The 12,156-nt window shown below is 38.9% G+C and overlaps 1 protein-coding gene across 1 annotated transcript in view; it reads right to left on the bottom strand.

Moving 5' to 3' along the window:
- Window positions 1-1,228: 1,228 nt before the first annotated feature.
- sptbn4a (spectrin, beta, non-erythrocytic 4a) overlaps window positions 1,229-12,156 on the bottom strand; it is a 30,248-nt gene continuing 19,320 nt past the window's right edge. Inside the window, exons 8-20 of the mRNA XM_056260067.1 lie at window positions 11,228-11,432; window positions 10,681-10,926; window positions 10,443-10,577; window positions 9,520-9,764; window positions 9,213-9,351; window positions 8,222-8,306; window positions 7,939-8,129; window positions 6,881-7,842; window positions 6,103-6,163; window positions 4,922-5,175; window positions 3,932-4,102; window positions 3,134-3,176; window positions 1,229-3,043 (exon numbers count right to left, since the gene is read on the bottom strand). Of these exons, the coding sequence (XP_056116042.1) occupies window positions 2,687-3,043; window positions 3,134-3,176; window positions 3,932-4,102; window positions 4,922-5,175; window positions 6,103-6,163; window positions 6,881-7,842; window positions 7,939-8,129; window positions 8,222-8,306; window positions 9,213-9,351; window positions 9,520-9,764; window positions 10,443-10,577; window positions 10,681-10,926; window positions 11,228-11,432 (3,094 nt within the window). The 3' untranslated portion in view covers window positions 1,229-2,686. The remainder of the gene's footprint in view (window positions 3,044-3,133; window positions 3,177-3,931; window positions 4,103-4,921; window positions 5,176-6,102; window positions 6,164-6,880; window positions 7,843-7,938; window positions 8,130-8,221; window positions 8,307-9,212; window positions 9,352-9,519; window positions 9,765-10,442; window positions 10,578-10,680; window positions 10,927-11,227; window positions 11,433-12,156) is intronic.

Raw genomic sequence — 12,156 nt, 5'->3', positions numbered from 1 at the left:
CTTTTGATAAACATGCACAGCTGTTGCATAGAAATCACCTCTATATTCTCTTTCATGCAACTTAATAGTTTTTCTTTAATTTAATGTGTGAAACAACTGACTTTGAATAAAGAAGGGCAAACCACAATCTCTCTGTCTATTTTAGGGCTTGATTTTCTTTTCTTTTTTCCATTTGTTCAGAAATGATTTAAAATATAGACTTGCTGGTGAGGTCAAGCTGGGGAGAGAAGTGAGTGGCACTGCCAAAGAAACAAAGAAAGGCTTGGCAAACCAAAAACTGACTACATGGTCTAAAAATCACAGATAAATATGCAGTGTAGTGACCCTGTCTGTCAACGTTTCTGGGTTAAAAAACCCCCGAAGAGTTCAAATAAAATATTTTAGCACTGCAATGACTTTGCAACACTGACCTCATGTGGCAACTTTAGGAAATGCAGGGGTCATGGTGTAGGACAGCATCCAGTGTCTTTTAATACTCCAGATTGTTGTTTAGGGAGAAATTGTGCTTTTTGCAGGTAGACCATAGTCAAGGTCACTCTGAAACAAATGTTGGATATGTAGAAGAGTCCGAAAGTGAAGTCAGATGATTTTAAATAGTTTTTGGCTATGCTTTGGGAGGGGGAGTTGGTTGACTGGTTGTCAGGAGTGAGTTTGCTTCAGCAAAGACAAGACAGAGACATACAGACATTCATTCAATCCCATTTATCAGTCACAGATACATAGTGCAAAACAAGTGTAGTCCCCGTTTATGTAGTTTCTATGACATTATAATCAAAGAAGAATTCAATCAGAACCAGATTTGACTCCATCACACTAAGTCTAAGCCAGTCTGGAGGGTGCATGACTGTTTTCTGCTGTCATAAGGGGCTGTTTTGTGTCATGTGACAGCAATGTTGCATGTTTAACTGGATCTGATCAGGGGGCAAGTGTCTGTAAGCAATGCTTTCTGTGATCAAAACATAATAATGCATGTTTTATCTGGAACATAATACTGGAGGAAGTGCCTGCAACTGCTTATTACATGCATTCATAAGGCACCCACAGTGAGAAAAAACCATCACAAAAATCCATCAGATGAGTCCTAATGTTGTTGATCTTCCAAGCAGAGGTTTGTTGACAGTGTTGGATTATGAATGTGATTATTCACAGATTTAGATTCACAGAAGTAGTTTGTTGCATAGACAGTGAGGTCAGTTAGAGTTTAAACTCAGAAGTTAAGATTTGTGTGGTGAAAACAGAGCCAGAGAGGAAAAGCTTGACCTCACCAAAATGATTTGTTTACTTTGATATTTTAGTTTGTATCATATCTGTGTAAATATAATTTGCACATATATATTTGAACTATTTTAGGGGGAATATCATTGTCTTTGTCAATATTAATTGCAACTGCTGTCAAGAGACAGTTCTCTTGACATCTAAATTAAACACAAAACAGTTTCGGATGAGTATTTTAATGGTGATTTCTTTTTACAAGAATCCTGATCTTTCGCCCTGGCCAAAAAACAAACCGTAAACAGTAAAAGTTGCGTTTCCATATGCAAGAGATCTCGGCTAACGCGCATGTTTACCGTCTAAATTCAGCCAGGGGCACTTTAAAACAACTTTTAACTTGTTACATTTTCATAAGTTGATAAAAATGATTTTTTTTTTTTTTGTAATTAGACGCTGCAGTTCATAGAAGTAAATCTCGTTTACTAGTATATATACAAATATATATATATACAATCTTTTTCTTTATAGCATGACAAAATCACAGACACCCTATTTTATGTGTACTAATTTTACAATCAAAGAGTGATGTAGGGGGGCAGAGATGATAAAAAGCAGCATATTTGTACACGTACGGGGGGTGTTTGATCGTACTTCCTCTTAGTTCAGGGAAGAATAACCTTGCACTTTAAATTCGTATCACGATAACCTAATAAATACGATCAATGAGATTATACATAGTACATTTGAGCTCCTTCTGGATGGAGCTGTATTCACACACACACTGCCACATTATATTCACGTATTGTGACTGAGACTTCGTCGAGTGTAGTTTGGACTGAATCACGGTAACCTCAGCACTGTGAAGCGTCTCACATGATTAAAACCATTACTACGAGCAGCAGGTGGAAGACGTGTGCGGCCTCAGGTGAGAGAATGGTGTTCCATACCGAACATTTTCCCATAATGCACAGTGCGTGTGCGTATGCATGTGTGGGGCTGTGTAAGGATGTCGATCCTAATACCGCACCAGATTTCTCTCTCGGAAAGTCCTCTCTGTCACTTTCTCTCTCTCTCGCACTCGCTTGGAAGAGCAGAGCAGAGCAGCTAAAACAAGCGGCATCGGTTACTACATACAATATATTGCTTCAAGAAAACGCTTCTAAAATATTAAGGGCTATAGTCATCCTCAATAATCTAAAGTGCCTTTTCTGTGAGAGTCGAGCAGGGCGGCTGAACGGGCCCTCTGATGCTGGGATACGTTCATATACTGATTCTTTCACAGACGTTCTCTTCAACACATTGGCACACGCACACAGACACACATCGACACATTCAAGGGACATAATCAATTACATCTGTCCTGGAATCAGGCTGTCAGGACAAACAGAGCGACAGAGACAGAGAAATGCAAGTCCTGTCTTCTCTCTGGAAAGATGGAGGGATGGATGAGTAAATAAACGTGTCGAGAGATGAGTCATTTGCTTTTCCCCGAAGTGCTGGAACCCCTGGAACCCCTGGAACCCCGGTCTCCTCCTTCGCCCCTCTCTCTCGCCTCCCTTTCACCTCTATCTCCTCTTTCTTTCTCAGATGCGTCCCTCTTTTCTGAGCTTTTGTCCGATGCCTCTATTTTATCTGATCGGTCTGAACGCTCAGACTTCTCTGACCTCTCTGATCTCTCCGCCCCCTCCAATGGCTCCGCCCCTTCAGAACGCTCCTTGCGCTCTGATTTGTCGGGGTCAGTTGAGGAGTTTGTGGCTTTCTCCCACTTGGCAATGTCCTCGATCTCTTTCAGGCTTGCGTTGATACTGTTGACCCAACCTTTCAGATCCTCCTGCGAGACAGAACATACACACAATTGTAATAGGGCCACAATAGACAAAATACTCTGATCTTTTTCACTCAGATGGGGCTTTGTCTTTACCTCATCCTTAGCCAGGAAGATGTAGTCCCCTTCAGCAGTGGTCCTGAAAATAAGAAACACATAAATTAGAAACACATAAATATATATGGAAAAGGTGTTAAAAGGGGAAGATCATATGAAGTTAATATGTTTGGGAAAGTTGGCTGTGACATACGGTACTGTACACTACCGTCCAAAAGTTTGGAGTCGGTTCGATTTTTAAATGTTTTGCTTGTAAGTTTCTTATCTATTTTATTATATTTTAAAATGTAATTTATTCCTGTAATTTCATCATCATTACTCCAGTCTTCAGTGTCACATGGTTCTTCAGAAATCATTATATTATGCTGTTTTGCTGCTCAATAAACATTTCTTCTTATTATTATCAATTTTGAAAACAATTGTGTTGCTTAATATTTTTGTGTAAACTGTGCTACATTTTCCCCAATATTCTGCAGAAAGAGTAAAAAGTTCAAAAGAACAGCATTTATTTGAAATAGAAATTATTGGTAAAAATATAAACGCTGTCACTTTTAATCAATTGAATGCATCCTTGCTGAAATGAAGTATTAATTTGTTTAAAAAAGATTCTTATTAACTTTTGAAAAGTAGTGTAATAAAGCCTCTAAAAAATAAAACAATTAAACATTAAGTCAATCCTTCAGTATTTCAATAGAAAATAAATCAACACAAAAACTTCAAAAAGCATCAGGTCTTTAATGGAATGTTGTTTGAAAGTGCATTTCCTGCATAGTTGTTTGCTATTTTTTTTTTTTGTAGATTAGCAGGCAAAGCAGCATTATTAAAGATCAGTTGTACCTGAGAATGAAGACATTCTTCTTCTTTTTGTATCCGTTGGTAGTGTCAAATTCGCAGATGGCCAGGTTGAGAAGTGGCTCGTCGTTGAAGGGTGTGGTCTTGTGTCGTGCGTCCTTGTAGAAACCGATCTCCCCTTGTTTGAGTACGCAGAACATATTAACCCACGACTTGCTGCAGGAGGTGCAAAAGGTTAGAAATAACTTTGAGTTATTAGGCCATACCAAGGCATTTGGTATTGTTATTATCAGACAAGCACACTCAGAACAGCATTACTACTATTCACAGGGCCATGACCCCCAGTCCCCAATATTCAGAACAACGTTTGATCAAAATGGGTTTTAAATGACATAAAAATAAATTTGCTCCCACAATCTTGAATATTACATCTTTGACTATTCGTATTGCTATAACCTGGCACATGACATCTCTTCTTCTTTAGACTAATGTTTTTTTGTGCATTCTCCCTGATCAAATAAAGAAATAAATTAAATTAAATTAAATATTACATTTGAAATGAACCTCAGTATGCCATATATAAACTTAACCCTATACTGCACGTAGTATATTTTAAGTATGTAAAAAGGGTTAATATCACACTGAATTCATCATATTCAGTGAGAGCTCATTCAATGTACATCATTTACTGTACCAGAATGTAATCTACCTCTAGCTTTTAAAGTTGCAGGTTGCAAGTCATGCAGCAACAATTTAATGTACATCAATTCATGTAATTTATACTTGCAGACTGTGTTTGTTTACTATCTAACAATATGTATGCTATTCTGAACACAGTGTTATTTGTGGATAAAATTAACATAATTAGCTAATAGCTAGGTAACATGATTTCTAGTGTATTAGCAGTAGCGATGAAAAGCATTTAGATTATTCATAAGATTATAATGATAAAAAAAAAAATCATGAATAAAGCTTAAGATCATTTCAGGACATTGCAATCAGTTACTAGTCATTAGCAGCTAGTAAGAAACAAACCTGTTTGGGCTTCTCTCTTTCCCTTCCTCTTCGTGTTTCCTGTACAAGAAGCCCTCGTGATGGACAGTGTGGGTAGGAGGCTGAGGTGTGGATGGGCCACCCTGAGCGGGCGCAGAGCGGGACCTCCGTGGCTCTTCGGGTTCTTTTGGACGAGGTCTTCGCCGTGGTTTGGGGCGGTCACGAGCTCGAGGGCGATCCAGACGGCTCCCTGGTGCAGAGAGGCTACTGGATGGTCTGTACGCCTCTCCCTTCGCCTGAAAAAGAAGATATTCTTTGTGCATGTACGAACCGTTTGTTGATACTGAATGTGTATATGAAAATTAGGTGTGTTTTGCATGACATTCAAGTGCTTTCTTTGCTTATAAAAATATATGCACATACTGTACCACACTTTCACTTATATCTGCATACAGCTAAATCAAAGTTTGCATAAGATCAGTCTTACCTAACTAATTAAATGTATAAAGTCTGAGCTGAGATCACAATTCTGCTCTATCACCACTGTGCCCTTGAGCAAGACTGGGATACTCCAGAGGCACTGTACCTGCAGTAAGTCTACTCTTATTTCGACTTTGAATGATACAAATGGCACAAAAATCCTAAACCTTTAAATCAGTGGTGTGTGGACTGATTTAAAAGTAAAGAGAAACACCTGAACATACACTACCAATCAGTTTGGGGTCAGCAAGTTTTTTATAAAGCAATTAATACTTTTATTCAGCAGGGATCCAATAAATCGATTAAATGTAACAGTAAAGACTTTAACAAGGTTACAATTTTTTTCTTTTCCATACATCAAAGAATTCTGAATCCAAAAATGTATCACGGTTTACACAATAATATTTAAGTCTTCAACATTGATAATATTGAGAATTGTTTCTTGAGCACCAAATCAGCATATTATAATTTATTTGTGAAGGATCATGTGACACGGAAGACGGTTGCTAATAAAACCAGATTTGCCATTAAAGAAATAAATTACATTTGAAAATATATTCAAAGGTGAGTCTTGGAAAAGACTTCTTTAAAAAAATAACAAATCGTACCAACCCCAAACTTTTGAACGTAGTGTATTACTAATTGTTTAGAGGACGCATTAAAATGGTGATGGGAAATGTGATGTATGATGTGAAATAAATTTATGACAAATATTAAATTCAGTACAGACACATGACACATACATGGCAAGCTTCTCTCTCCTGCACTTGCTCAACAATCTCAGCCATAGTGGAACGCTTCTCCCTAAAAAAGATGAGAAAGCCAACTTAGAAGTTAGATACCCATATACAGATAAGAACACACACATACACAGATTTGTTATTTTTTCATGGTAGGGACTTTCTTTTGACTTCTATGCTTTTATATTGAACTAATTATACTTTCTAAATCTTAACCATAGACATTATAGTTTCTAAATCTTAACCATAGACATAACCCTCACTGCAAACTTTCAGCATTTTTATATTTTCATTATCATTTACAGTATATTTCATTATGCAGTATTATTTTGTACACATTTTTATAGAAATATTTATATTTGGTTCAGCATTTGTTTTTATATATTTTTTTCCATTTAAGGTTTTGTAATTGTGTTATGTGCTTTTGTCAGTTTTAAACATTTCTAATTTTAGTTTTCCATCTAATATTTATATACTTTACTTTATTCCAATTAACAATTTTTTTAATAGTTTTAGTTAACAAGTACAGCACTGCTCATTACTTAGTATGTTTATTAAGCTTCATTGAAACTGTTGGCTGACTTCAGGTTTTACTCTCCTCGTGGGGATCTTTAACATTAACCCAAACCCTAAACACACCTCTAAAAGCTAATGCATTTTAGAATTGAATAAATATACATTTCCTTTACTTAATTTATGAATTATTTTTTATCTTTAAGGACATCACAGAAAGGAGGTTTTGGTCCAAACTATAGCCAAACAAACACATATACACACTCACCCAGATGGTTTCTTGTCGGACGGCTCTTTCCCAGATTCTGCATCGCTGGAGTCATGTTTCTGTACTCTCTGCCTACCACTGGCCTCCTGCTCACTGGACGACTGTCTCTCCAGTCTTCGACGGTAACGCTCCTGCCTAACAATCATCGGGAGCTCGTTAAGTCGCGCCTGGATCTCCTGCTCGCTGGAGGTCTGTCGGCCAAGCCGGTACTCTCTCTCCCGCCGCAGGTGATCCATCTGCGGGTCAGAGCGGCTTCCCCGGGGGTCTCTTTGTAAACGGCTGTGGATCATCTCCAGGGAGGGGTCCAGGCCCATAGGAGCTGGGACGCCTGCTCCTCCACTGGCGAGCTGAGCTCGGTGAGCCTCCAGTAAAGGTGAAACAGCTTTGTGAATGTGGTTGATTTTGGGCTGAAAGCAGTCAGCTTTCAGGTGTTGCCAAGGATATCCTATTTTGGGCTCTACCACCCCCACAGCACCTAAATGGTTCAGGCTATGGTAGCTGGAGCCATCCTCTCCTAAAACACCCTGTTGGTTTAGTCCAGTGTAGCTGGAGCTGTTCACCCCCAAGACACCAACTTGTTGGTTTAACCCCTGATAGCTGGAATTATCCAACCCTGAAACACCCTGTTGTTTTAGCCCATGGTAGAAAGAACCCTCCACCACAAACCCTGATGGCTGGTTTAGCCCGTGGTAGGAGGAGCCATTCATAATGGGCGTGTAGGGGTTCAGGGTGGACCCGAGCCGCTGAGCGAGTGTGTGTGCCACCATGTGTTCTGTGGCGTGCATGAGGTCCGGCCCAGGCTTAGACTCCGGAAGTGAGTCCTGAAGAGGGTTACGGAAAAGAGAGGAGGACGAGGACGAGGAAGAGGAGCTGGGCACAAGACAGGAGAGAGGGAACATCTGCCTGCTGAGGAGAGAGGAGGTAGAAGGTGGCTTGTTCAGTTCCTCCTTCATCTTCTCTGCCTGCAGATGGAGGAGAAAGAGAATGTTAAACAAAGAGTCAATGAGTGTTTAGTTCTTCATTTTATGTTATTTATAAGTCTTTGTTTCCATAATGACCTGTCGTAATGAGCTGAAATGGTCCTTCCATGTGGCTGCAGCCTTCCTGAATGCTTCATGCCGGCGAATCAGCTCCTCTACCTCGTCTGTCCCGCCCCCTGTCTCACGAGTGTTTGGAGTGATTGGTTCTTTGATTGTGAGCCAGGACTGCTCCGCCAATCCTGGCTGGGTAGACTGCAGCCTCTGCTGGGCTGGAGGGCACAAATAGAGCTTATGGATAACTCTGAAGGAGGATTAAATTGGCAGACATTTGACATGATGTTACAACAAAGTTATCACTGACCTTGCTGAAGCTTCTCCCAGTGCTGTTCCCATCGCTCATTCAGGTCTTTCTGCTTTGCCATGACATATTCCAGCTTTTCCTTTACCTGGATCAGAGGGTATAAATATTGTAATCATTTATGAGCAGAACACGGATGGCAAATTATCCATGTTTTATGCAGGGGCACAAAATGGGTGTATTCAATGCAGAGGTGCGCCACGGAAGAATAGCACCAAAAAATTGCTTTTTTTTGTCTTTCAAAATGTATTTAATGTGACTGCCACATAACAAAAAGAAGAAAATTATATCCTTAGATCTTAACACTACTGTTCAAAAGTTTGGGGTCAGATTTTTTTTTTTTTTTTTTGGTGCGGCGGGGGTTATACTTTTATTTAATAAGGATGCATTATATTGATCAAAAATCGACATTTACACTGTTATCAAAGATTTTGATTTTTCTATTCATCAAAAACTCCTGAAAAACATTTATCACAGTTTCAATAAAAACATATAGCAGAACAGTTTTTAATATTGATAATGATAAGAAATGTTCTTGTGCACCAAATCAGCATATTAAAATGATTTCTGAAGGATCAAGGGACACTTTAAAAAAAAATGTTTTTAACAATAGTTAATAGTCAAAAGTTTTAAAATACATAGTGATTAAAACACAATAAAGTTTTTTGGTAATTCTTTGGTTTTCTCTGATTTTATGTATGCGTTTGCATGTTTTAAAGAGATAGTTCACTCAAAAATTCTGTCATTATTTAATCAACCTCATGTATGAGTTTCTTTGTTCTGCTTAACACAAATAAAGATATTTTGAAGAATGTTTGTAACCAAACATGTTGGTTACAAACATTCTTCAAAATATCTTCATTCTTCACAAAGAAATTCATACAGGTTTGGAACAACATGAGGGTGAGTAAATGATGACAGAATTTTCATTTTTGGGTGAACTGTCCCTTTAAGGTGTGCACATAAATGGTTCAGTGTTTGAGTATGTGTCTACCTCTTCAGCTGCAGGGTTGCGTGCAGCGAGCAGCATCTTTCCCATCTCCACGCAATGCACAAAGTTCTTGCTCTTGTTATCTATCTTACTCTTCAAAATCTGATGTTGGGACATCATGCCCTCCAGCACAGAGAGGTCCCTGACACGTACACAAGGACCCACCCAACACCGAAACCCACGCCCAGACACAAACAAGAAACATGCACACACATTATCCTGATGAACATTGTCTATCATGATTGGTTTCAAATTTAAATCCAACGGTATATTCAGGATGATTCCGATAGTTCTATAAATGATCTGGTACCTGGCATCGTCAGTCGAGCCAATCTGTCCCATGATTCCATCCATCCACATGCTCAGTTCTCGCACCACAGCAAAGAACTGGATCTTATCGGTTACTGTGGTAACCTGCACACGGCTGCCCTCACATGCAACGAGGAGCTCTTTCCAGGCCTGCATCACTTCCTGCTCACGGCAAAAAATGGCATCTGCCTTCTCCCCGGCGTAAATTGCACGCAGCTGAGCTGCATTTTCTTGTAGTTGGCGCACCTGAGGGGGCAAAGGTAAAAACAAAGGTATTTGTTATTAAGCAAATGCTTTTATTATAATTTGACTTAAAACTAAAACTAACCATCATTTAAATGTAATTGAATTAAAAGCTACTTGTTTCCCTCTTAACTTATTCTGATTGGTTAAAGTCATTATGAAATTAAAAAAAATTACAATTTTATGTATTTATGGAATATACATGTAGCAATATACATTATTAAATGATTTACCCGTACACATATTTTTTTTAAATCATGTGCCCTCATAATCTTTAATCAAAAAAACTTCCCTCTCCCTCTCCCTCTCCCTCTTCTCTCCTCCGTTGTTTACTTGTTTACTGGCATAAGAGCGGGACAACCTGTCACTCACATGAGATCACAGTAATAGCAAACTACAACAATCCAATCAATTCCCAATTAACAATATGAAGTCCCATCCTACATTTTTTCTTGTTCGAAAAGCCGGTTCACTCCGTTTCATGCCGACTTTAAAGTATTTAGCACTGTGATGGTTGTAACTGTGTTTCTGAGTGTTATTGTGCTCATCGGCTGAAACGGGAACCACCCCTTGCTTGGTCAGGAGGACGAACCAGCCTAAACACTTATTTATCGTGGCGGCTGCACCTGGTCAGAACAGGTGTTGTTGTTTTGTGTGAGTGTGTGTTAGTGTGAGTCTTACCTGCGAGACCAGCAGCTGCAGGGAATGCTCGAAAGAGTGCAGAAGTCTCTGCAGTGTGCCAGGGTTGGCCGAGCTCACCTGACAGGACCTCACCTCTGGCAGCTGTCTCATCTTTCCCTCAATCTGGACCAGCACCTACAAAACACAAACACAGATACATTGATGATCCTTCAATATGTTAATTAACTGTGATTGTGTTTAAAAAACATGCTTTATGGTTGTATGTGTGCTTGTATACCTCCTGACAGTCAGTGAAGAACTTGTGCAACTGGAACGAAGCTGCGAGCATCTGCGCCCTGGTCTCCATGAGCTCCAGAAGATCCGCCCAGGACTCGTTCAGTCCGTCCTTCCACTCGGCGATGGTGGCAGCATCAGAGTGACTGCAGTCAATCATCTCATTGACCATCTTATTGACAGAATCCATCTGTTTCTGACCCACTGCACGTGTCTCAGAGGAGAACCGAGTAAAGCTGCCCTGCAGAACCTGAGAAAATTAAATAACACAAAAACAACATGTCAGAGATGAGCTCAAAGAAGTTGAGACATTTCTGAGTGAAAAAAAATATTCAATGGGGAAAGACGGGACATTTTTTTTAATAGTAGCTTAAAACACTGCCTAAACAGCCATTTGTTTATTGGTTAATATTATTTCCTGTCTAAAGGACGTCAGCAGAAAAGGAACATTCTTTCAGTGGAAGAGCAAATTCATTTTGGGTTCATTTTTATTTCATCTTGACTGGAAGTCAGTATATTACATCCCTGAGTTAAGTGTGAGCTGGTGATACCGTAACATGCTCCAGGTCCTGGCCTAATTCAGTGGAGCTGGCAACGGCCTCCCTCTCAGAGATCCATTTCTCCAGTGCCTCCACCTCTCGCTTCAACTGATACAACCAGTACTGCTGCTCCAGCTTTGTTTTCCTCTGTTCCACCAGGTCTTTCAGAGACACATACAGCCGGTCTATGTGAGCCTGCTGTTTGGTGATTTGCTCACTGAGATAGAAGCAAGAGAAAGAAAAAGATAGACAGAGGTTCAATTCTAAGAGGGCCACACTCCATTTATTGCCAATCGATAAATCTACCATTTAAAAGTTTGTGGTTGGTTGTTTTTTCATTATTTCAAAAGAAGTATCTTATGCTCACCAAGGTTGCTTTTTTTTATCAAAAACAGTAATAACAGTAATATTGTAAATCATTATAAAAATGTCTAACTGTTTTCTATTTGAATATATTTTAAAATGTAATTTATTCCTGTAATGGCAAAAATGAATTTTCAATAGCCATTCCTCCAGTCTTCAGTGTCACATGATCTTTCATAAATCATTCTAATAGGCTGATTTGGTACTCAAGAAACATTTCTTATTATCATCAATGCTAAAAACAGCTGAGTTGTTTAATATTTTTGATGAAACCATTATACATTCTTTTTCAGAATTCTTTGATGAACAGAAACATTTTAAATGTCTTTTCTGTCAAGTTTGATCAAATTAATACATATTTAATAAAAGTTTTCATTTCTTTAAAAAAAAAATACTGACCACAATAATGGTAGTGTATGTATAGCATGCCTTATGGACAGCGCAATAAAATATTTGATTATGCAAATCAGAACAAGTGATTGACTGATATGTAAAATGCAGCTTTTGGCTATGTAATTTTGGACCAATTAGTTTTTACTGTGGGAGGGGCTACACAGAACAATACAACAGAGATAGAA

The sequence above is a fragment of the Rhinichthys klamathensis genome, unplaced genomic scaffold (assembly GCF_029890125.1).
Source record: "Rhinichthys klamathensis goyatoka isolate OS25496 unplaced genomic scaffold, OSU_Roscu_1.1 h1tg000172l_1, whole genome shotgun sequence".
Lineage (NCBI taxonomy): Eukaryota > Metazoa > Chordata > Actinopteri > Cypriniformes > Leuciscidae > Rhinichthys > Rhinichthys klamathensis.
This window is presented reverse-complemented; position numbering and strand designations above follow the sequence as displayed.